Source organism: Bos mutus, chromosome 4 (assembly GCF_027580195.1).
Source record: "Bos mutus isolate GX-2022 chromosome 4, NWIPB_WYAK_1.1, whole genome shotgun sequence".
NCBI classification, from domain to species: domain Eukaryota; kingdom Metazoa; phylum Chordata; class Mammalia; order Artiodactyla; family Bovidae; genus Bos; species Bos mutus.
Genome location: NC_091620.1, coordinates 24792286 through 24819423, shown reverse-complemented (window position 1 = coordinate 24819423; position 27138 = coordinate 24792286). Strand labels below are relative to the sequence as shown.

At 37.3% G+C, this 27138-nt stretch overlaps 1 protein-coding gene across 1 annotated transcript in view; it reads right to left on the bottom strand.

The window, feature by feature from the left end:
* Positions 1–238: 238 nt before the first annotated feature.
* Positions 239–27138, bottom strand: part of CNOT4 (CCR4-NOT transcription complex subunit 4) — a 152375-nt gene continuing 125475 nt past the window's right edge. The window contains 3 exon segments of the mRNA XM_070369220.1: positions 239–1624; positions 2302–2404; positions 2406–2515. Of these exon segments, the coding sequence (XP_070225321.1) occupies positions 1323–1624; positions 2302–2404; positions 2406–2515 (515 nt within the window). The 3' untranslated portion in view covers positions 239–1322.

Genomic DNA, 27138 nt, shown 5'->3' with positions numbered 1-27138 from the left:
AAGCATCTTCTACTGAAAGCCACTGGAAGAGGAACTCTTGAAGATGGGCTGGTCATCACACATGGCAACGCCTGACAATAAGATTAATTTTTTTTCTAGTTTCTTCTTTTAACCCGTCTTCCCTATTGTTGAAGATGTAAAACCCATGGATACACCCGATGACTGTTACCACAAAATGTTTCAAATTCACATGCAACAAAATGGAAAAACAAAAACAAGAACAACCCAAGGGTCATCATCAAGTTTTCTGTTTTATTTAAGATTTTAGTTTTAATTCTGAAGAAAGAGGTACATTTCCTTTTTTTTTTTAGTTTTAGCATCAGGTTATAACCAGGTTTCTGTTTTCTTTTCTCCTGTCTTTTCAATACTGCACAAACGTCCAGAAACTACAGGGTTAAGTAAAAGCTGCAGGCAAGGAGGTCAGAGATTTGCTCCTGATGGTGATCAGATGGCCCCAGAGCAGTGCTATCTCAGAGTGCCCTCAGTCAGGTGAATTTACGGTAAAAAGAAAAAAAGATTCTGACAGAGGAGAAAGATTGACAAAATCACTTATATTTCAGCTCTTATATATTATGCATAGGTATTAAATCTGTGAATACTTTTTTTCTTTAAAACATCTGAATTTATTTTAAATCTAAAGTCAAAATTTTTTCTCCTTTAAAAAAATCACTTCTCCCCTCCTTATAAACTCTTTAGCAACAGGCCAGTTACTACTACAGATCAATTTATCTTTCCATCAACTTCCAATAAATTCTTAAGCTTAACAACACAATCAAGTCCTCTCCATCAACTTTCCAAAATAATTAAAAATTAAATTAAAAGCATTTTCCCTGCAATAGTGATAAGCTGAATACAAGATGGATGCCAGGACCACTGCTTTCCCCCATGCATTTAGCAATCTCATTTCAACCTGGTTTTCAAACTTCTGCAGTTGATAATGCATTTACTTCACCTTTCCTAGAGATTAATCGTCATTTTCTGCTAAGCAGATTATATCATTATTATGTGCAACAGACAAACAGTAATTTTCTAAGTTTCGAGACTGCCCTTTGATTTTTTTTTTCCTCCTTAAAAAGGCATTTTTAGAAAACATTCAACAGTGTCACTTGAATGTTGGATCAACAGAAACGTTTACAATTAAAAAAGAAAGATGGTTAATGACCCTGTGATCGCATTGCATCTGGGGGTAGGGAGAAAAAAAAAATTGATCAGGAACTGGATTCTTCAGAACGTAAGAGATGAGAAGGGAGCTGTGGGTGGGCTGAGAGGGAGAAAACAGGGGGGGACAAATCCTGCATTTTCTAATGGATTCCCCTCTTTCCCTAGTGGCGGTCCAGTGTTGAACTCTGTAATAAATCTGTGGGGGTTTTGCTGGGGGGTCTGAAGGCTGTCTGAAAGCCTGGGGGTGGGGAGTGAAAGCTGGAAGGGTTTGAAGGAGGAGGGTAGGGATTCCAACTGGCTCTGTGCAGAGGGATCTGTGTGCTGAAGGGGGCGCTGTGGTGGGTTTGTGACGGAGGGGCAGTGGGGCCGTCCATCTCTGTGAGGGCCTGAAGGGATTTTAGCCAGTGTGGAGGATTGTCATCTTGAAGAGAGTCTAAACTGTTTCCTGAAGATGCTGGAATACCTAAGGAGAGAAAACAAAACAAGAAGAAGATGGTGAGTCTGTGCAGAGAGAATAAGAAATTCATCAAACAAATATTTTAAGGTGCTTAGTTTATCCAATAAGAAATGCAATTTTCAACTCCGTCCAAATAAGATGTTCTCAGCCTTACGTTGCATTTATCCTCCACCCACAACAACCATGATTTATTGTCACACAAACCCACGTCTCCTCTTCAACTATACAGACATTATCCCCCCGTGTCAGAGAGGTGGAGTTGCAAAAACCAGTCCCCAAGATTGCATGACGGTATTTCCCAATTGTGCTTCTCCTTCTCTAGCAGGGATACACGGACCAGATAGCCTTATAATAGAGAGCTTTATGTTTTAAAGTGGAGTATGTTCCTTTAAGAGGATAAGTCGGATCCTTTTGTACTTTGAGACCTACAAAATGCACGCATGCTGTCAGACGTGAGCACCTACTGACATCAAAGGAAGCAACCTAGGTACCAAACGCCTTATTACCCAACGAGGCCAACAGAGTTTACAACTGAGGCTACGTGACCCCAGAGGATCAAAGAAGCTGCCACACACTTGTGACTTTGGGGGAAGATTATGTTGACGAGACCTCTGCTTTTAGATCATCTGTGCTAAAAACCAAACGGGTGGCAGTCAGTGGAGCTGAAGGAGCAAGAAAGTTACCTGTGATGATGGCTGGGTCTGTCCAGCTGCCAGGGCGGTCCCAACTCGGGCTGTCGGTGGTGGCAGTGTTGGAGGCTGGTGCACTGTGGTTGGCGTTGGAGGGGGGAGGAAGAATTGGGCAGTCCACCAAAGTTGATGTTAATGTTGGGTAGAAGTGCCCTTAGCCCGTCCTGCCATTCCTTCATATTTAAACTCTCTACAGAACTGCTGTTGTCTGGGAGATTTACCAACAAAAAAATGAAAGATAAAAAAAAATAAAAAGCTGACGTTAGAAACATATGTTGTTCTTTTGTGGTTAAGTGGGAGAAGAATTATTCTTTCTTTATTGAGCATCTAGAATGGGTTGTCCTAGCAAGATAAACTTGGTTAGGATTTTGCTCATGAGCTCGGAGCCTGAAATCAGTGTGGAAAAACTTGCTCAAGAATCAGGAGAGGGAGCTTCTTGTCCTGACAGACGCTTCACCATTTGCTTATGTAAGCCAACAATCCAGTTTAAAGACTCATTGCTCCAGAGCATGATTTGGTTCCAGCTACATTATGAAATTTCAGTTAGTGGGGCATGTAGCCAGCTGAGGTAATCTATGCTATACATAAAGAAAGCAAGCCTGTGAAGTTCAGGATTGTATTCTGAGCCCATCAAATGAAAAAAAAAAAAAAAGCCATTTTATGAAAAGCAAACATAAGCCAATAGAAAAAAAATAAAGTTCTTCCTGATTATAAAACTGATCATGTATTTCAGAGGAGAAAGGCATAATGAATAGGCTTTAGAATCTGAAGAGAGTATTTTTCCATTAGTCACAAGGCCAAGGAGGCAGGGGCGAAGCTACCCTTTAAACGGAATCATTTCCAGTGGCCTGCCCACTCTGTCCTTACAATTCTACCAATCATTCACAACACAAGACCTGGAGCCTTATGGTTAGTTCCCTGGCTCTATTTATAAATAGCATCAAATATGATAAGATGCTATCAAGATAAAAAGGCTTTCATAAATTGTGACTAAACTCACTGGATCTGCTACCATCCAGAATCCACATGGCATGTAACTAATTGCTTGGGGGGAGGGGAAGGGTAAAGTGTAATTACTACTTAGAATAACTGTCTTATTGAGACTAGGACGGTAGGTCAAACTACGAACTGCAGTTCTTGAGAAGAGCACAGAAAACTGAGTTCTACAGAACTGATGAGAAATCACCATTAATGATGATGATGATGACAATGACACTTCATCAGGTACAGTCTAGGCTATTTGGTGAATTTAGTTTTCTTTTTATAATTTTTCCTTTGCCCTAATCACTGACCTATGCTAAATTAAAATGTTTCAGTCAGCGAAGCTTTTAACCCTACTGACGTTATTTATAAGAAGACAGAAACTACAACCAAATTCAGCAAGTCATCTCTGAATTTACTAAAATGAAGACACAATCTACACCGTACGAGTCAGTAGAAAGGAAAGTAAACTCTTCAAACAAAATTCCAATTCACCATCAGTGTAATTCCCTAAGGCTCACCCTTCTATTTGCTTCCTACCTCATACTTGCACTGTGTTGCATAATTCACAAAGCACTCTCAAAGTCATTATTTCATTTGATGCTCATGTTGTGAGGTATGCAGAGCAGGAGGAATAGCGTGCATTTAACAGATAAAGAAACAGACTCTAGAATAATTTGTCCAAGTCACATAACTTATATAGTCAACACTTGAAAGCCAGACCTTATCTGAGATTTTTTTTTTTAAGTAACACCAAGCTCTAGATTTTGTATAGACTATTTATTTGCCTTGTATTTGTATAGACTATTATTTAGCTTTTTAACAAGTTAAATGCTTAAGGCAAATTCCAGGGGCTGTGAGACCCATGATGAAAAGGAAGCAAAAAAACACAGAAACATTATAGAATGTCCATCAGTCATGACTTGCAGAAGAAATATTTCACTAAAGGAACAAACAAGACTTGGCAGCCAGGGTGAAAAAATTCTCATCGACAACACAACCAGCAGTCTCCTCTTGACTCCAACTGTATGAGGCATTAACAAAATCACACTAATAAAGTCCTAGAACACTCTCAATTACAAGGTTTGGTGGCTACGGCACATTCTAACCTGTAAAGCAGTCACACTGTCAGACTGAATAACTTAACTTGGTTTCAGTTCAGTTCAGTTCAGTCGCTCAGTCGTGTCCGACTCTTTGCGACCCCATGAACCGCAGCACACCAGGCCTCCCTGTCCATCACCAACTCCCAGAGTCCACCCAAACCCATGTCCATTGAGTCGGTGATGCCATCCAACCATCTCACCCTCTGTCATCCCCTTCTCTTGCCCTCAATCTTTCCCAGTATCAAGGTCTTTTCCAATGAGTCAGCTCTTCTCATCAGGTGGCCAAAGTATTGGAGTTTCAGCTTCAACATCAGTCTTTCCAATGAACACCCAGGACTGATCTCCTTTAGGATGGACTGGTTCGATCTCCTCACAGTCCAAGGGACTCTCAAGGTTTCAGTTAACTAAAAATGGAATTCTAAATAAGGAAAACTTCACAGGAAGGGAAAAAAAAATCTCCCCAATATAAAAAGGTGATGTACAACTACATGGGAAAACTTTAAGGAAGATTAATGCCCTTGAACTTTAGGTAGCCAAACTCAACAAGAAGCCTATTAAGATAAACTGAGGTTCCCTCTTCTACTACACAGGGAAAAAGAAAAGAAAAACAAACAAACACCCGTAACTTAGTAAAAACCCATCTTCTCCTTACTTTTGCTTTACATTTAGTGAAAGCTGGAACTAAGGAACTCTGCATTAACAGAATAACATTTGCAACTATATAAAGTTTATCTGAAAATTAGTATTACAATAAAATCAAAGATATCTGCTCACAGGCAGGAGCTATATGGGAACTTTCTGTACTCCACTCAATTTTGCTGTGAACTTAAAAAGTCCTCTAAAAAATAACATCTATTTCCTTTGATTTTAGGGTAATGATCAAGCAAGAGTATGTTGGCCAAAGACACTCACAGATGTCACATGATATAGAAACAACGAGGAACTTAGATCCTCCCAAGGTGAACTATGATTATAAAATACCTTGGGAAATAAATTGGCTAGTTTATAACTCTTACAATCTTGCCAAAAAACAGAGTCATGTATATGCCTAGACATCATGGGAGCCTGACAGCATGGCTGGCTGGCTTGCAGTGAAGTTGCAAGTGTCACAAGAAGTGGACTGACATCCTTAGCTCAGGGTACGGGACCACTCTTCTCAGCTGCTTGCAAAAAGAAGTTTTCTTCACTGTTTTCTCTACTATTGCTATGCCAAGTGCTGGCACAAAGAAAGACCAAGAAAAAGGAAATCAGATAAATCCATCCAAACTTCAACAGCCACACCTGTAATTACCTACTCTACCTCCCTGCCCACATTCCCACCCCACCTCTGGCCCAAATCTTTTCTGGCTGAGAGGGCTTCGGGTAATTCCATTCCTTGCAATACACAGGGCAGATGAACCTCGGCACAACTGACATTCAGGAGAAATGACAGTTCGTTTCTCGTCATGCAGGGGCTGTCCTCTGCCCTGTAGGTGTTTAGCAGCACTGCTGGATGCTAGTAGCTCCTGTGCACAACACCCCCACCCCCCCCACCGCCAATTCTGACAATGAGAAATGTCTCCAGACATTGCCAAATAGCTACTGGGGTGTGGAGAGGCAAAATTATCCCTTGTTGACAACCACTGACACAAAGGAAGTTGATTCCTTTGTTTCTAGGACTCTAAATAATTCCATTCGAATACATATTTCCTTTTAAATAGCAACCTGGATGCAACCTGATGCAACTTCATTTCCCTTTGCTTATACAGGACTTCACACTGGCATATAAATTCACTACGTACAAGTCAATAGCTGTAATGGAGAAAACACTGGGCTGAAAATTGCAGATGGACTCTATAAGGCAACCGTTATTAACATAACCTTGAACATTTAAGTGCATGCAAGTCTCTTAATATCCCGTGGACTGTAGCCCATCAGGCTCCTCTGTCCATGGGATTCTCCAGGCAAGAATACTGGAATGGGTTGCCATTTCCTTCTCCAGGGGATCTTCCCGACCCAGGGATCGAACCCAGGTCTCCTGCATGGCAGGCAGACATATTAACCTCTGAGCCACCAGGGAAGCCGCCCCTTAGTATGCCAGGACCCTATTTTATAACATCTGCTTTTTTCTCTTATAAGGATCAAATAAGAGAAGGAAAAGCAATTTGAAGCCCATTTATTACTTGATAAATGCCTAACAACAATTTTTTTTAATACTCAGTACTGAATAGATAGTGGTTTCCAAAAAGCCAAGGTAAGGACATTTCTCAGTTGTCAGGAAGTGGCTCTGTGCACAATAGTCTCCTCCCAGGAATGCAGAGCTGATATCCAGCATTCTCCCAGAGGTGCTGTGCAGTCAACCTACTAATAAGCCTTCTCACCACCAACACAGTACAAACACAAACAAGACATGAGAAAGCCCTTTAAACTTTCCGTAAGCAGGGACTTCCCTGGTGGTCCGGTGCCTAAGACCCGGTGCTCCCAAAGCAGGAGGCCCAGGTTTGATCCCTGGTCAGGGAACTAGATCTCACATGCCACAGCTATGAGCAGCCAAATAAATAAACAACAATAAACTTACCATAAGCAAACTACAATGAAAATCATGTCACTGAACATACTTTATACTAAACGATACTAATTTTAGTGTTAACGTAGTTAATTAGAAGTAGCATAATACACTGGGCTTTGCTGGTGGCTCAAATGGTAAAGTATCCGCCTGCACTGTGGGAGACCTGGGTTTGAGCCCTGGGTTGGAGAGATCCCCTGGAGGAGGACATGGCAGCCCACTCCAGTATTCTTGCCTGGAGAATCCCGTGGACAAAGGAGCCTGGTGGGCTACAGTCCATGGGGTCGCAGAGTCGGACACGACTGACTGACTAAGCATAGCACAGCGTAATACATTAGGGAAGGATTGCGTATTTTTAAGGGATTGTTGATATGTTTAAATGTTTTATGATGTTAAAATTTTACTTTCAATTTGTAATTTTCAAATATGTACAAAACCACTATTTTCGGTTCTAAATAATTCGAGGGCAGGAGAGCAGGTGAAGTTGTTTGTAGTAGTTTTATTTTTTAGAACAGAACTCAAAGACAGAATTTAAAGTACTTTCAAGATGCCTTATATCACATTCTCATATTCCACTGTGTAAGAAACATCAGTATACTTCAATTTACCTAGCTCAGAACACATTTTATTAAGGAAGAAATTATAGTTAAAATTCTGCCAGTTTGCTGGTAGCCTAAGACTCGGTCCATATGCATTAAGCAAGATGACAAGTCTAGTTTTTAGCAACAACAGAAAATGTATGTGTTAAGGCTGCCAAAATAAAAGTCAAAGCAACTATTTAGTGAATGCCTATGGTACGCAGGGAGGACAAAGCCCTTATGCCTTAATTTCTGTTCTTAAGCAGCTTAACGTCTAGATGGTGAGACAATGCAAACATGGGGAAAAGCTCAACAACCACAGTCTATAAAACCGACAGAAGAAATGTCATGGGGTTGTACATGATTAACAAATGCTATAAAAGTTCAGTGAAAAGAGAGGCTAGGTAGGCACACGTGTAGAAATGCAGGTGAGAGTTGTAGCCTCTCATTCATGGAGTTTAAAGTTCACAGATGCCCTGAGCCTGAAAAATCCATGACATGTTAAAACTATCTTTGGCATTTCTACATACCTAGCCCAACTATTTGCTAGAAAATACACATAAAGATCCATTTTATAAGCAATGATTATAACATATTACAAAATCAAATTAAGCTGTGTTCTGACATCAGGCCTTTCACAGAAAATCAAAAGCAGGAAAAGCTGAATGGCTTTAGGTAAGAGCACACGTTACAGCACTCAAGTGGTTTTCTCTCCTTTCTGTTCCTCAGGTTAACTGCAATATGTTATTATAAAATGTAAAACTTTGCTACACAGAACAAGACTGTAGGAAAATCTGCTCCTTATGATAAATCATCACTGGTGATAAGCCAGTGATCTTTTCTGGCTTGCATAAAATCTTTATCTAAGAGAAAAATTTTCAAATTGGTTATACAGACTGCAAAACCACCTTAGGAGACACTAAGGAAGAAGTTAAGGGGATAAGGGTAGGACAACACGTCTGCTCCCACCTCCTGATTTCATCTATTTCACATTTCAGGGTAGCAGGTAAGATTGCATTTGAAAAACAAGACCTGCTAAGATAGAAGACAGAGGATCTATGTATAATAACATGGTGAAATAAAAACATGGGGAACTCTAAAATAAAAGGCTATTCCAAGTTTTTGTTTACTCTAATACAATATATACCACCAGGTCATGATTTTATCTCCACTTGGCATTCTTGCCTCTACCTTCTCTTTGGTTCCCCTCCACAAGGCCTTTTTATTATAAACACATAGGTCTTATTAATTAAACTAGCTAGATGTAACTACAGTCACAAATCTATCAATGTCTCCACTTTCCTGTTTGGGCAGGGACAACTGGTCCACATATTCAGCCCTGATCCTTTCGTTACTCTGTTCCCGCCTACAGTCCCTAGGACCAGAGACCTCTTATTTTAAGTTAAATTTCTGTTAGCAGTCTAACTCAACTGGGAAGTACTCACTGAGAGTTCCAATCCCAAAACATTCCTAAAAGAGTTTATTCTGCTCTTCAGTTTTTAATCCTTATCTCACCGCTACTCCCCAAAGTCTCCTCAATCTGATCTTGTTTTCTAAAAAGCTTTAATCTTCCTTTTCTTGTGAAACAAGTCTTTCTTGGTACAAGGGGCTGTCTATCAGAAATTTAGTTCCCATTATGATTAATTCTTGCTACTTAGACTTTCAAATATTCATTTTTAGGACACTGAGTATGGCCTGTCTTAGCCACTCTACCCCTTGCTAAACTCCCCACCTCCCCCAGCCCTGTTAGATATTAATTTCTGTGAGTTTGGGGATGGAGTCTATCTCCATCAGTATATGATTTCAAGAAAGCCTAAACTTTCTTATACTTCAACATATCTCTAAACAACTGAAATACAAATGAATTATGCTTGTCCTATATATAAAACCAAACTTTAAAGAGCACACAAAATTTATATCAGAAATTAAAAGAAAGCCTTTATGATATAGGAATGCTTTTCTCTAAGACAGTCACAACAATCATTTCAATTTATTAACTAAAATGTGAATGAATTCTTTCCAACAGATTTATAAAATCAGCTTGTTTATGAAAAAAAAAAAAGCTATTCCGTCTGAACAAAAAGAACTGATCCTCAGATTTTCTAGAATTATGCTCGTTATAAAAAGCAAAACAGACCACTACTGCACAGCACATTTGCTGGTGCACAAAATCTTGAGGGTTGAATAGATCTGAAAGTAGAGATTAAATTAAGTGAAACATTCTAAGAACTCAGAGTAGAAATGACACAAACAGGAAAAAAGAGGCCCTGAGGATCAGCTAAATATGATTTAGGCTTTCTGGACTGTCTCTACTTCCTTCCTTCCTCCTTGTCTAGAATGCTTTCCTGATCTCTTCAATTAATCTTTACTCTTTCAAAAGCCCAAGTCTCCCCCACAGATGATCCTGGACGAGAGCACAGCGGTCTGGACCGCGCTCCTGCAGCCGCACACCGTGCTGAGACACCCGGCACACTCTCACGTGTACTCTCATCTTCTCTCACAGCTCTGCTGACACGCCTGAAGGAGGCTGTCTTATACCTTCTTGAGAATACAGCTCAGTGTCTTAGAAACGAGACATGCTTCAGGATACCTGCTGAATCAAATTCCCAACTTGAGAGGAGCTGAAAAACCACTTTCCCCGAAAAGGCCTATTATCTGTATAATGCAGCAATTCGACCTGTTCTACCAAAAGGGGTGCAAATCCTTCTGAAAGGAGGAATCAGCTAAGTGTGGGGGCCCAAAAGTCCTCTCTGAAGAAAAGAGGCCACTAAAATATGCTTTCAATAGTGCTTGAGATGTCAAAACACAAATAAATGTAACTTTTAAAATCCAATTTACCAAATCAGGAATACTTTTTTAAAAAGATATTCTAACATTATGTGCATGAGACAGTAAACAGGCCTATTAGCTATATTCTATCCATTTTTCTACTCTAGACACTATTCACTCACTATGCACTTTATGTACCTGATATCCTAATACCAACAATCCAATGAGTTAAGTAGTAGTTTCATTGTAGTATAAATGAGGAGACTAAGTTGACTCTGGAAAATGAAACTACTACCTAGCCCATTGGGTTGTTGGTACTAGGATATCAAGTACATAAAGTGCACAGTGAGTAAATAGTTCAAAAGTGCTGAAGTCAGTAATCATATCCATTCTGATAGTAGTGTGCACACTACCATCCAGTCTGTGCCTTGGCAGGACTCAAGGCCAAGAGAAGAGCAGGGCAGACATGTTTAAAAAACGACATGGCATGTGATAATAAGTACCGTGATATAAACAAAGTCCTGTAGGGCACAAGGAAGAAAATGAACAACTTGGCCTTTCTGCATGCAGGACAAACGATGGCTGGAGACGCTCAGGGGAAGAGAAGCTGATGTGGAAAAGGGAAAGGCATTCCATACTGAACAGAGAGCAGCAGAAGCAGCTAATCACAAAACACAGTGCATGGTACAGGATACATAGATGTGCTTTGCACAATGTGCACTTCTCTCTTCTAGAATGTTCCTACAAGGATCTGTAAGCTTGTTTTTGGAGAAGAATCAGATCCTTTAATGAGAGCCGGGAAAACATCTAGATGTTTGCTTTATGAAGGATCTGAAGAAGCAAAATCTATTTAAGGAAAAAAAGAAAAAACAAACACAACAGGAAAAAGTATCTATAGAAAGAAGTCTATATATAAAGTCTCATTTAGAATGAGGAAAAAGGTAACTGAGAAGTCAATGGAGGAGAAGACAATACATTCTCAGAAGCATTATTAGGTGGAGCCTGAACCAGAGTACACAAAACTAAATGATGGGAGGGACAACAATCCAATGTAAGAAACTGACAAAATCTGAAGTTGGAAGCTTGAAAGAAAGCATTTAAGTGAGCACGAAACTAAGAACTATGAACAAAAGCCCTATGAGGACATCCAAGGATGACTGAGGGAGCTTATTACCCGGGAGAAGATACGTGGATCCATCAGAATATGATTTCACCCAATTATAAAACTGCGGGGACATGGAGAATGTCAACCACCCTGACATCTCTGAGATCTGAATCTGCCAGGAGAAAATAAACCTGATAAAATTCATCTCCTGACCCCCGACCCCGCCTTTCCCAAGGTGGAAACACAGGGAAATTTTTCTTCTGGACTTCTGACCAACAAAGCACAGGTTGGCTATTGTGAATACAATAGAAGCCCTAAAGTATGTGACATCACCTTAGGACTTTAAGAAGGAATGAGACTAACTGACGGAGTTCTTGGATGGCTGGCATCCTGGCTACTTCTGTAACCACCTCAGTGAATTGCATTCATTTGTCTATCAGTTTTTTCCTACTACCCTGTGAGTTCCTTCAGAAAGGGCCTTGATTTGATCCTCTTTGTGTACAGTGAACAGTTTCTGAACCTCAAGAGGTATTTAATGTTTCCTAAATGAGGAGCCCTGAACGTTTGCTTCCAGTTTTTTTTTTTTGAGAAAACGTCTTTCCAAAGAAGTTTTTTTTTTTAATTTAAAGAAAAAAGAAAGGTGGGTCAGCGTGGTCCCGCGGTTATAGGAGGCAGTGATTCCATAGACGATAGAAGATGCAAAAATATGAACATTCTATGTTCAGACTATATAATAATCTAATAAGGAAAATAAATTGGGGCAAAATCTAAAGAAACTAGTTCTTGTGCAGGGAGAGTCTCATGGGATAAGATGTGAAAAGCTGGATAGAGTTACATAACCTACCTGTGGATAAGAGTATCATAATCCTTGAGGATTAAAATCAGAATCCATAATGATCTGAAGCTTGTGAAAAATGCTGAAGGCAAAAAAAAAAAAAAAAAAAAAAGCTAAGTTTGGAACAGAAGAAAATTAGGAAAAGGCAACGGCTCAGCCTGTCATAATGTTAAGTCCTGAGGAAAGTCAGAGCTATGTAGTTCCATCTTCATCTGCCTCGTTCCATCTTCTTTATAAAAGAGCATGATCCTCAAACCAGAAAGGACAGAATAAGCAACGTGGAGAGAGAACTGTAAGTCACAAGAGATACAAAGACAGTAAAAGAACATCTACTCAGTTTCAGTAGGCTTAAAATTTCTAGGTGCAACATGGGTTCTCTTCCAGGGAATTCATCCTCAAGTGACGTCATCACAAAACCATTGTTAAGAGAATTACAAGGAAAGAAAGAAAAGGCAGCTCTGTAAGCTAAATGCTTAAAATGGGTTCTGGGGAAATTTTTGAAACCGATTGGAAGACACCTGATTTCTTTAGAAGTGAACATGAGAGGTTTTGCAAGCACTGCTCTACTGTTTGCATTTGGGGTCATTTGTCATGAGAAATAATACGCAACATTTTGGACTAAAACCTCAGCTCCTTTCCTAATGAAATACACAGGAAGTTTAACTTTGAGGTGAACAGCAGTCGTGAAAGCAGCTTCCACTGACAATTGTTTCCCACTGGAAATGTCGTCCTCCTAATTCCGGGATCCATTTCCTTTCTTCTTCAGTTGCTTGCCCAAACTCAAAGACTTCACAGCTAAACTCCATTTCTATCCCACCAAAACATCAATGCCATAAAACAAATGGAATAGAGCAGTCAATGAAAGCCAAAATGCATTTCCATAAAGAACCAAGCATATCAAAGTAATTTATTCTTTGGACAGACTACAGACTTTCTAGGATATAACTATGATATATCTTGAATTCAGCAGTTTCTGGAAGTTTTCTAATGGTAACCTTTTGGTATAAGATTCTAAAGTACAGCATGGATGACAGCAGGGTTTAGATGAACTGTTACAGAGCTAAAGACACTGTGTGTTAGTCTGGAAGTTCCTGAGATAGTGCTTGGTTTATCTTTGACTCCCGACAACGTTTATTTAAACATGCAAACAAAAAGCCAAGTCTACAGATGACAGAATCAATAATTAAAACTACAACTATTCTTAAATTAAAATCCTTAAACTCTTCACTATTAATGTTATTAATAACATTTATCTCTCACTTTATAATCACATAGTCTCATACGATAAACTTGTTGAGATGGTAATATACAAACAAGGAAACCAAATATACAAACCAAATCCAAACACACAATTTAACATGGTTACATTCAGGTTTTTAAAAATACATTTGCAAAGTATAGGATGGAGAGATCTAACTAACCAGTCACATGTATGAAAAAGGTTTAGTAGTTTTACTTACACCATTTCATAACAATTAGGTAATAGAATTTTTTTTAAAATAACATTAAGCCCACATAAATAGATGTGAAATGTCCAAATTATCAACTGTATGACACTGAGCCAATCACAAATGATAACCACTCTGAACCTCAGTTTCCTCATTCACAAAATAGGGATAATATCTACTCCACAGGATATTTTTATAAAGAGACTGTGTAAACTATAAAGGAATATACAAATATTAGTAATAAGAAAAGTGTTAATGATAAAGTAGATTCTCTAATCACATCTGGATTATTAAACTATGACCTCTACATTTCAAGAAAGCTATTCAATGTAATGTCAAAATATGTGGAGGAGAAATAGACTAAAGAGAACTAGAAACCATGTTAAATGTGAAAAGGTTAAAAGGACTAAGGATGTCTTATCTATGTCTAGAAGTTACTAGACAAGTGGATACTGCCTTCACATATTTGACAAGAAGCACAAATGGGAAAAAGATTTTGGTTTAGCCAAGAAAAAACATTCTTTAACAATCCTAAGTTCCCTAGTGAGAGCACCCTGTTTATCAAAGTATTAAGTTCCCCAAGTAGCTCTTCAGCACTCACATAAGTAGAGTTCTAGAAAATAAGGTATTTATAAAGGCTTTCTGAATTGTGTGTACATGTTTGTGAGTATCACAAACGAGACACTGGAGGTAAGAAGGGTTATTGGTTAGGTGAAATTTTTTAAAGCCTGTGTGTATGGAGGAGGGAGCACAGTGGTCTTGGGAAAATAAGGAATAGTCGCAAGCTGAATTTTCAGAGTTCAGAGGTAGAGAAGATAGAAGGACTGATCATGGAGTGATGAGGCAAATCGTTACACTGAACTGAGGATCACAGTTCAACCAAGAGATAAGATAACTTATTTGTAAACGAATCTGATTAATGTCTCCACAAGTCCAGATTTAACACAAAGCAGATCCAGACCCAGGCTGTGCATACCTCCAGAAATAATCAGATACAAACATCACCTTCTCAACCACAAGTTTTCATTCAGCAAACGTTTACTGGCTATGTCTGGGGCTTGATGCTATAACATTTTGCAGCAGCGTACTACAAATCACGCTGTTCTGCTTATTTTCTATTTCTTCAGCAGATCACTGGAGTTTTTGGTTATTTTGAAGAAAGCAGTGATAGCTTTTGATTGTTTAGTACCAATACAATATTTTTTAAGGGAGTGTAAGTTCCCTTTAGGCTTGCATTCAGACCAAAGTATCTTGCTACCCATGCAAGAAATCCTCATAGGGTTATATGTCCATTGAAATTTTAAGACTTTTTATGTTCATAATCTTCCAAATTTAAAGATTTCTAAATTTTCTAAAAGTTATTAAAAAACACTAAAGCCAGTTTTTACTTCATTTGATTATTACACAGCTCACTTTTGTTTTGACAGTGAAGATCAGTCAGTCTCATCTTTTTCTGAAGGATGGCTCCTATCTTAAGGGTTTATATCAAAGACACAAAAATACCCTGAAAAGACGACTAAAAATTATCCAAGCTCTGAAATATGATTTTCCATGCTCTGAATTATAACCCAACTATGAGCTTTATTTTTAGAAAGTTATCTTTTTAGGCATTAAAATAAGAAACTGCTTCTTAATTTTAGAAAAAAAATCATTTTAGGAAATAAAGTCCTCATCATTATACTAAAACTAAAAGAAACAGATAATGAATATGGTCATAGTAATAAACACTTCCAACCAAACAGATCAAGCATACATCTTTCTTCTTCACTGTACTATTTTCACAAAGCAGAGGTATTTGTTAAAATTTGTTTTGAGGTTGTTTTATAAACATTTGATTTTTCAAAACAAGAATATAAATTGAAATTACTTATTCTTTTATTTTCACATACATATGTGAAATTTATGATCTTAAAAAAAAGACTATTTTGCTTTTTCTTCTTCCTATTTATACTGTGGAAAATACACATATTTTCTTGCTTTCAATTTTTCAAATAATGCCTCAATTTAAAGAGATTTAATCCTAATAAGACTGTATTCTTTTCAGACCTATAAAAGATAATACTCCTTTGGAGGACAGGATTTCAAAAGGCCTACCTGCTGATGAATTTAAACAGCTATATGCCTACCATCAGGTTCACTAAGTGGCCTTAGTTTAAAAATTATTTTAAAAATATATTTAAGTGCTCATCCTTGGCTATGATTTATTGTAGTTCAGCCTTCAAGGAATGCCAGAGATATTCTTGACAGACCAATTCTCAATCAGTGTTGAAGAAAGGAAAGCAGGAAGGAAAGAGAGAAAGATCAGATGAAACAGTTTTAAAATAAAATATAAATTATATATTTAGTCTTAAATATAAATTAGAAACAACAATTCCTATTTCACCATCTCCTGGAGCTTTATACGGAACTAGAATTTTTAGTGGAAAAAATAGTTTTATTAAAAATCACATATATTTGTGAAACACTGAATTTCAGTAGTATTGTCCAGAATGTATTTTTAAAGAGCTAGAATTACTTAGAAGTAAAAGTAAGTGAATAGCGGCAATCTAGTAAAGTAAAAAGCCTACCAATCAGACATTTGTTACTCAATCTACTTCCAACCCAGACTGTGCTTTCTGCTTAAATGTGCTGTTTTGATTTTTAAGAGAGAACAGAGACTGACTGAGAAGGAAATTGGGAGGTAAATGACCATAGAGACACTGAGTGAACACTCAGGAACCTGACAGAGCCCTTTCTTCTCCTCTGAAGAGGGAAAATTCAGGCCTGTCAAGGGTCCTACAGGGCTATCACACAGGAAGTGCACCTTAAGATCTAGTCAAGACCTCCCCCTCTAACTGTGGTCAGCTACACGGAGAAAGAAAGAAGCAACTTTTTCTTTGCACAAAGGAAGAAAAACTAGACAGAGAGGCGAGCACAAGCTACCAGAATAAGACTCACAGCAGTCAAGAACTGAAACCAGAAAGTGTGTTATAAAACAAAAGTTGCAGGGTTATATGTATTTATTTGGAAATTATGAAAGATCTTTGCTTAGTTCAATAATAGGCTTCATTCCAATCACCTGCCATTTAAAATAAAGGTGAGGTTTTGCAGCACTGACTCAAGAAATGTCATTCCTATCTAGGACTAGGGCTGGGGAAGACTATGGTTAGGTTAATTAGTGAATGTTAATAGTTTAGATGTAAAAACAAAAAATCCCCCAAAACCCATCAGTTCAGTTCAGTTCAGTTGCTCAGTCATTTCGGACTCTTTGTGACCCCATGAATCGCAGCCCATACCTGGTAGCAAATCACACCCTAAGTTAGGGATGAGGGAATAGGGCTATCAGTAATTCATAATCACAAATTTTAATAAAAATGTATTATTTTAATAGAGACAACATAAGTAAAATAACACTCAGCTTAAGGTCAGTAAGCAATCTTCCTACTTTGTTGATGAAGTCATAACCCAGGGCCTCCTTTTCCTTTACTGAGTACTCAATTTATAGACATAATAAAGAAAAAAAAAAGAATGGCTTCAGTGTCAGTTTTCTTGACAATGTTTAAAAACATCCCAGCAATATTCCAGATTACTACGTTCTGCTGCATAGACACATTACTTCCATACACAAGACTGATGACAACAGAGTAGAAATGCCAGTACAGTCCTTGGGAAGAGATCTCACCATATTAGGAAACAGCACTAGGCTATAAAAGTTGATTGCAGTCAGCTTCCCTGCATTTCTTCTTGGAGACGATGATGGTATTATCAACTTTAAATCCTTGTGGAGCTTCCCCTCTTTTTCACTATGCTGAAAACAACAACCTCCTTGATTGGAAAAAAAATCAGCAGATATTCTATCATTTTACACGGTGCAGCATACAGTAGCTCTTCAGAGATGAATCTGAGATCACCCCTTTGGTGTGGGTGCAGTACATCTTGGTGCCATTACCGTAAGAATTTTTTTCATTCTGTAGTATTAGAGATATCAGCAGTCTAGTGGTCATGCAGGTTGATGCTTAAATGCTCTTTGGCACTGCAGAAAAGTCCTGGGTAAATTAAATTCCAACTCTGTTTTACCCTTTATTTTGGTTCTGACATCTGTATTTAAGTCACATTAAGAGTACCTGTGAAGTTTCAATCTCCCCCCATTAAAGTTACTCCATGATCACTAGGCAACATTTAACACAAGGCTGTTTTAACAACTTACAGGGTCTGTAATAACAGTTGCCAACCGATGGACAATCTGAATGCCTTAAATTCATTATTTGCACTGATATTCACAGTTGAAAGCCCTTGACTTGTGAGAACTACTATAATAAACTGTAAGACACAATGAAGTTTAGAGAAATGTTCTGAATCTTGAAGTTTTCTTCTTGAATTACATATACTCACATTAAGAGTACCTGTGAAGTTTCAATCTCCCCCCACTAAAATTACTCCAAGATCACTAGGCCACATTTAACACAAGGCTGTTTTAACAACTTACAGGGTCTGTAATAACAGTTGCCACAGATGGACAATCTGAACACCTTAAATTCATTATTTGCACTGATATTCACAGTTGAAAGCCCTTGACTTGTGAGAACTACTATAATAAACTGTAAGACACAATGAAGTTTATAGAAGAGATATGTTCTGAATCTTGAAGTTTTCTTCTCCTTGAATTACATATACGAACACATATTCATTGGTGAGGGCTAACAAAACTTTAAACTGTTGTTAGAATGTGATTGTGGGCAAACCACAATCCTTCTGAACCTTGTTTATTAATATCATTATTATTATTTGGTCTTCAAAAGAAGGATCATTAAAGGCTATGCTATTATGTTTCACAGCTCTGAAGTTTTAGGACTGTATAATAAAACATCTTTTTCTTCTTTTTATCCTTTCCTTAGGTTTTCCTAAAGAGTATATGGGATGGGTATGTTCAGTAGTGGAAGTGAAAACCAATGAGAAAAAGCTATGAAAATATTTGTTCAGATAAAGCATAACCAGGGGTGAAGTAGGCACCTATATTGTAACCTTGCTGCATATGAACAGGACTTTAATTCCCATTAAGAAAAAAAAAAGAAAAAAACTTTAGAGAATGACGGAATATGAATACAGCTCTTATCCTAAACGCAAGAATTAATAAGAACACAGAAGGAATAAATACACGAAAAGTCATAGGGAGATGGTCTGAGACGTTTTCCTCTGCCATATTCACTAAGTAGAGGACTTAAATGGAAATCACTATGTATAAATCAATGTACATGCACACATACCCACTCAATATCACCCTCAGACATAGAGTGAGGCTTCCTTGCTAAGGAAGCCTTTTTTTCTGTAATGTACTAGTCAAATGTCATGAAGACAGAAAATTACCACTTAAGAACTACTCAGACAGTTACTTTAAACTTTTTTACCTGAGTCTAGATTCAGCTATTACCACACAGCCCCATCAAGGACGGGCCAAATTTCTCACAGCCAGAGTGGATCATTTATTCAATTTTAACATTAAGATAATTAAAGAACAGTCCTACTAGGCCACCAAATTGTACACTTTAAAGTAGTTAATTGTACGTTATTTGAATTTCAACTTAAAAAAAAGGTACTGAGTTCTTTAAAGGCTTTATAAATTATATGGAAGGGAAAAAAAGCTTTGAGGCTGTTGCTTATAACACAGGACAATAGTAGGTCTTAGGACCAACCAGGAGCTGCAACAGCAAACTGTTCAAAGCACAGTTCTTAGGGGTTGGGTTGGAGCTTCCAGGAACCTTGAAAATAATCATAAAATGTGAAGCTGGCTAAGAACAAAGTGAAGTCAACAGCTGCTTTATGAAGTCTGGTGTGAAGGAACCTGAAGAAAATGGATTGGTTCTTGAGTACAGTAATTTCCATCTGGTTCATGGAATTTCTAGGTACTTCAGTCTAATTCTCAAGCAGCTTATACTGCATAGGCCTGCCTTCAATTCTAGGTACCAATAGGTGTAAACCAGATTTTTATATAACTCAAACTTAGGGTAGACTCTCCAAAGCTCCAAGCTACCAGACTCTTCACATGCACCTACTTCCTCTGCCTAAACCTTTCACATCATAAGTAACACACTCACTGGGGATACCTACGCCGTCCAATCTCACCTCTGGCTTTCCCCAGGCCTTCCCCTGGACTATGTGTTCACATCCTCCTTCTGTGCTTTGAGGAAGCAATGTTCACTCCACTGTGGGATGTTATCCTCTGGATCACCTTCAACTTATAGGAAACATGATCCAGGATTCCTCTGGTAATACCATGCTTTCTACAATTCTCTCTCACACAGTCTGACGTCCTACTCTGAACAAAAGAACTAGAGGGAAAGCTGGACAAGTAAAGACCACAGGGGTAAGGAAAGCTTGCCTTCTTTCCAACCTCTAGCCCTAATGTTAGACATCTATCTACAATCCTTTTCCTGGTTCTCACTTGTCATGTAGTGTTGAGTGGTCATCACACTGACTAGTCTCCTAATCTGTCCTTCTCTTAACAATACTATACTGGTTCTTTGTCCTCATCAACATATAAAATCAATGAACTCTGGATCACAAGATTATATCATCAGTTTTACCTTTTCAAATATCTTTGGGTTCTTTCTTCTTCACCCTCTAAACAAACTCTCATATATGCTTTGTCCACTCCTGTTGAATCATCACAACATACAAAACTATACATATCTGACTCTTTTAAATTTGATCCTTATCTTGACTCAACAATTCTTAAATTTCTTTCTGATGAATTTCTTGGCTTATTCTCACAGACTTATTTCTTTCTCTCCCTCTTTTTTTTTTTTTTTTTTTTTAAAAAAACAGGTTCCCAACTCCAGTCTTTCACCCCCATTTTCTCACATTATATGCATCCGAGAATTACTCACATGAGCACCTTCATCTAATCTCATTTTCTCTAATCTCATCTTCTTTCACCTAGATTTTCAGATTGTTTTTTTTACAAATAACAAAGGAAGATATAGCCCATCTCGATTAAGTTAAGCTTATAGCCTAACCTCATCTCGGGGGTGTATCTATTCCAAACACCTACAGAAATCTTTTACTCCACTGGTTAGCCTATCTTCTCTTTTATACTATCTACGCTGTTCTCTCACTCGACTCTGTAAATTCTGCGTTAGATATTCAGCATTATCTTAAAGCAATGCCTTCTAAGATCTACGACCCGTCTAGTTAGCATCTTGTTTTTCCCTTCCTCTTTGTTGCCAAATGTCTTTAGTCAATGACTGCTGCATCTACATCCTTGACATTTCCTCATAAATCCTAGAAATCTGCCCTTCCATCTGTATCTTTTTATGAAAGCAGCATTTTTAAAGATCACTAGAGATATGGCCTGGAGAAGGCAATGGCACCCCACTCCAGTACTCTTGCCTGGAAAATCCCATGGACGGAGGAGCCTGGTGGGCTGCAGTCCATGGGGTCGCTGGGAGTCGGACACGACTGAGTGACTCCACTTTCACTTTTCACTTTCATGCATTGGAGAAGGAAATGGCAACCCAGTCCAGTGTTCTTGCCTGGAGAATCCCAGGGACAGGGGAGCCTGGTGGGCTGCCGTCTCTGGGGTCGCACAGAGTCGGACACGACTAAAGCGACTTAGAAGCAGCAGCAGCAGCAGCAGAGACATGGCCAAACCCAAAGGCCTTTCCCTGAATCTCATTCTGACTTCTAATTCATAATTTCTTCTGCAATCCTACTAGTATTACTATTTGTGTCCAGGCCACCTTATTTTCACTGGTCAGCAATGACATACAGGAACTACTTTCTAACTGGTACTAATTTCCAGCAAATGTATCAATCTTCTTAAAACGCTGCAATCAAATTACATCTTTGCCAAAGAAATGTAGTTCTCTACCACTGACCACATCCACATCAAGACTGAACTCTTCTTCCTAGTTATCAAGGCTTTTGCACATTCACCTCACCTTCCTACATGACCTGTAATACCTCAGACAAGTCCATCTCCTTACTATCCTCTCCTGACCCTTCAAAGACCATGCTAATCTCCATCCCCAATTTTTCATTCAATCTGTTCCCTTTACTGTATTTTCCAATTCCATCATTTAATTTCAAGCCATCCTTCAAAAGCAAAAAGTCAGACATTTCCTACGAAGCCTTTCTCCAAATCTGCCTGAATAACTTCTTTCTCTAAATCCCATTTTTACTTCTGTATCAGCAAAGTGTCTAACTGGCTCACTCAGCATTTCATGTGTGACTATTCAGCACAGGGAGACGACATAGTAGATATTCAGATAAAAAGACTGAGAGGAGGAAGACATAGCACTAACGGCAGAAGAACTAGCTTGAAACCAGATAAATGACTTAGTTAAATTTTATAGAAAAAGACATATATATTTTCATTTTGCAGTATCACCTCTTTCAAAGAAAAAAAAATTTTTTTAAGTTATTGCGCTCTCAACTATATGCTATGCACCTCTTAAGCAGATATGGGAAAGCTTCATCATCAAATAAACCAAAGAACCCAAAACCTTACAACTCAGTATAGGATAAAATGTCCTCTTATTTTTATATATGCACACGTAACTTGGTGGTCTTCATTTTGTGAGTTTCAATAAACCTGCAATTCGTTCCTTGCTCTTGACTCTCTGAGGTAATGCCTCTGTATGAGTAGCTCCCTATGTACCTGTATTACATCAGAAGAGAGCTGTCAGTCTTGAAGGTGCTTGGAATACTGTATAAATAGGAGCCATGTCAGTAAAAATGTGCACACAATGCAATGAAGCTTTCTTTAAAAGAATATATATATATATAGGAATCTATACTTAACTACCACAACACTAAAGAATAAGACATGAGTATATGCCCACAACTGAGCAATACTTCAATTAGAATAATGAATGTCTGTCTCCCCTGTTAAAATTTTTTTCACTCTAAATTATCATATATTTCAAAATTTCAAGTATCAGTATTCAATATCCTTCGTTGCCCTGTCAAAGCAATGAATAATGAAATGAGTGGACTACTATCACTGTTCTTGTAGTTAAAATATATCAAGAGGTGACCCTATAGAAATAATTGAAATAAAATTGTCACAAGACTGTTATCCTTGATAATATATAATAGGATCTATACTTTATTTAACTGGTATCCCTCAAGATCTACCTCGAGCCACTACACAGAACAGGCACTTAAATATTTAATTAATGCTCTGCTGAAATAAGAGGAGAGTATACAAAAGTACCACCTGTAAAAACAAAATGCAACAGTAGAATGAAAAGGAAAGTATTATTAATCAGAAAATATTTCCTAATGGAATCTTTAAGAAAATAAAAAGAGGCACTTGACATTCATCATATGATCAAAATTATTCAGTCCAAGTCTATATCCTACAGTGACACTAAGAAGTGACGCTCTAAATGTTTTTTTAACATTTTCTCCCACTTCAGCCGGGGGGAGAGGTGGGTCACCAAATGCTTTGACAAGTCTAGTAACTATGAATATTCTCTCCAGAAAAAAAAATGAACATCTATACACACATACAACTCATAAGCACGTCCAAGGAGTTTTGTATTCCAGGTTAAACATTTCTGATTTAAGGAAACGATGAGTCACTTTTGAAAAGTTAAGGATATCAAGGCATATAAAGTTTCCCTTGTGCATGACATATCAATCATGCAAGGAATTTATCAAAAACTAATCTGAAGTTTTTAGAATTTCTCATTCTTTACCATCACTTGGCTTCATCAACTTACTTGCTATGTGAAGCAGTACTTTCTTGTACGTGTTGTGTAATTTCTTCTGAGTTTTAGTACAATCAATTTTGACTGATTTTAGGACTTCACTTTAAAAAACCATAACATACAAAGCAAAACAGTGAAGCTTAATTTTTTAGGCTTACAAAGTCTCAGATTTACAAAGTTACTTAAATGATCATCTTTCATCCAAATGAAAATATCTAAGTTGAAGCCTAATTACCCAAGAAAGCGTTTTCTGTTTACAGTGTGTATGTATAAGATGGCATAGGAGGGGAAGCAGGCAGGAAGACAGTGCTGGGCTCTAGTAAGTCATATAAATTCTGACAGTTTTGTGGCAATGGCCAGGAATGAGAAAGGAGAGAAAGCTACCACAGGAGAGAAGCCTTGTTTAACAGGTATATTTCTCAACACAGAGAAGAAAGTAAAGGAGAGCTAACCACCTCTTATGTTTTCATAAGAAGATTCAAGCAATGAAAGGCTTGGCTCTGAAGGCTGGAGAAAACTATGCACTAGGTCAGCCCTAGCAGGGAACCGGAGTTTGTCCACAAGGCCCAGGAGCCTCAGCACCACAGGAGGCATTAAGTGGATGTCTTGGCCTCTTACAGCAAAAATGAAACCACAGTCAACACAGACTAAAAGGCTTCATATTCAATACATACTAAAAGGCTTCTAACGAATTTACAGTATTTTGTTTGTATTTGCTAAATTTCTTATAATGCTGTCCTAAAGTCACTCCTAAATCAAAAGCTGAGATTGTCATGTATGCAGAAATTTTACAAGAATAATTTAAATGGCTAGATAGTTGTTTCTATACTCTCAGCTAACCAAATTGAAGAATATCTAAGAATGGATTTTAGTCTACCCCCTATACTTCAGGACAAAGCCATTTGTGTATTTTATTTAATGGAAAGTTATTAGACTTTACATAGAGAGGTAACCCTGAAAACTCCAACTCCAACATGATATTAGTATCTGTTCCCAGTAAGGTATTTCATTATTATTATCATCATCATCATTACTTTAAATCTTTAGGCTTCCTTTTTTGGTATTCATGCTACTCTTTTAATATTTTTTTAAATTAAGGCATATCTTTTATATCACAATTGTCCTTTGAAAATCCCATGAGGAGATCTGACTTTCCCTTTTCTTCCCAGATGCTTAATTTAGGCAGAACAGTCATGTTTTCTGAACCAGCTGTGTCTAATGCTGAGTACTGAACTCAGCTTATTTTCTTTCATTATCAGCTTTAAAACTATTTCAAGAAATTGTTTATTATCCAAAAAAATCACTTCACATTATATCCTAATAAAGTACACCACTATTCTCTGTGATTAAAATTACCTATGACAACTTACGTGGCCTAATTTTAGAGGATCCCCAATCTCTTCTCTTCCACCTTAGTCTCATTCTGGTCAGGAACTTGTAATATAGTTTTATTATCACATTTCAATTGTGAAACAATGAAATTTCCAAACAAATATCTCACAGAACTACCATTTTTTCAATAAAAGTTTTACACTACTATGGTTGCTTCTCACATACAATATTTACCCCATATTCAACTTTCTGATAAATCAATTGTAAGTTGAAATTCTGTTTCTGAGGCATTTCCTGGTATACTAGGCAGTGCATTAGGAAAGAGATTATATTGCATTTAGTCTATAATAATTATCTCTTAAGAGTCTCTATATAATTAACAACCATTCAAAAAGAAAGTGCAAATGTGCAAATGAGAAAGAACAAAAACAGTTTCTAAACAGGTAATGCATAATATAGGACATAAATCCATACAACTACAAACAATTGCTGATAACATCCTTCTGGGCATTAAATGACACCACCAATTTTGTTTTATATGTATTCTTTCTTCTCAAGTATTCAAAGAATGCAATAGACATTATCTTCTTAATTTCCAAATTTCTCATGAATATATTAGGATATTACCATTTTTTCACAAGTCAGAAAACAAGAAACTACCATTATCTTTGAATATTTTCAATAACAGAGCCAAAGTAACAATTCTAGCTAATCTCATCTGGGATCTTAATTAGTACTACAAGTTTATTTGTGTGAGTTAAAAAAATAGTATCACTCATGAGAAACAATGCCAAAATTATTATGCTAATAAATTGTGTTAAAGGCCTAATGAAGAAATACTTTAGCAGCTATATGAGGTAACACACTAGTTGTAGGCATGAGGAACGTTTATGTTGGCTCTTTTGGGTGTATACATTAAATGCAAAATCAGAAAGGAATCATGCAAAAATCCGGTTGCCCATGCAAGCACCCCAGAGTCTAATCCTCTCCTCTCAGTTCTGTTGTCAGGCCACAGTAGTGTGGAGACTTGTAGGCCGCTGTCCTTGTTGTAATGAATGGGAAGAGGCTGACAGTGGCATGGTCGAAACCTTCACCTCTTCTTCCCCTGTGGAAAAGTCAGTCATGGTCTAGTTATGGGTGACTAGATTTGTTAACAGTCCCTTTAAAAATGATTTCAATATTTGGAATACTGATACATATATAAAATACATGCTTAATGGCTGGAATGCGGGTGTGAAACAAGACATGAATTTTAAAATATAAACTTATCAAGTACCTAGAAAGCAGTTACACTCTAATCACACCCTTAAATTTAATACGATGTCAGATTTAAGAACAAACAATAGATTCAGAATTATACAAGAAGGAAAAAAAGAGACCAGGAAAGCCATTCTTTTCCAAGCCAATTGGACCTTTTATATAGATACTCCTAATAGTAAGTAGTATTTTGGGGGAGGGAATTAAAACTAAATTCACAGAAGTGAAAATGTGAGTTTTGTAAAGGGCAAAATGACAAATCCGTGTTTTAAAAGCAGTCATTATGTTTAGAAAAAAGAAATAAAAAGATATAAATATTAGTTTAGCAAATTACCATATAGCATCTGAAAATTCAATGTGCACTTTTGAAATAATGAGAAAATAGTAAAATACTAACAATACAATGATCCAATTGACTGAAAGTAAGATGACTACTTCTAGGTCAAAGAACTATACATGAAATGAGATCAGTTCTCCCAATTATAATTGATAATGACTACAAGTGACTTGTTTCACAAATGACTCAAATTTCAATCAAGTCACTGTTAAAACAGTGAATTCAGAAACAAAGAATTTTCTTTAAATGCCCTCTCTTAAGTAAAATTTGAATAAACAAAAACACGAACAAAAATCTAATCCTGAACAGTTTCAAATATTTTTCTAGGTATATTTTGAAACAACAATGCTCACAGACTTAGACTATTATTTGTTTCCCAAATAATTTTTAGCTCTATAGAATAAAAACATCCTGGCAGAAAGTTCTTTGAAAAACAAATCTGCAAAGTTACACTTGGAAAGATAGTTTAAGGGATACCATGAAGAAAAAGACTGAGTTTTTAGAAAAGGTTATTTCATAGTTTTACAGTAAATTGGCAAATATTCTATAAATACCAAATATATAGCAAGAAGGCTGTGTAAAAGAAATTTTAGAGTTCTTGGTGAGGACGTGGTACTCGTAAGAACTAAGCAAGAGATTAATTTTCATCAAGTCAGTGAAATGCATTCTATTTTGTAACTGCAGGTTATATTCCTGAGCTGGGCTAACTGTCTCATGAATAGATAAAAAAGGGACCTCCCAAGAGTGTGAGAGCAAAAATCAATTACTATGGGAAGAAAGCCAAGTTAAAGTAAATGCCAGTAATGTTCATTTATGAAGGAACACATCAATACTGTAGTGAGAAACATT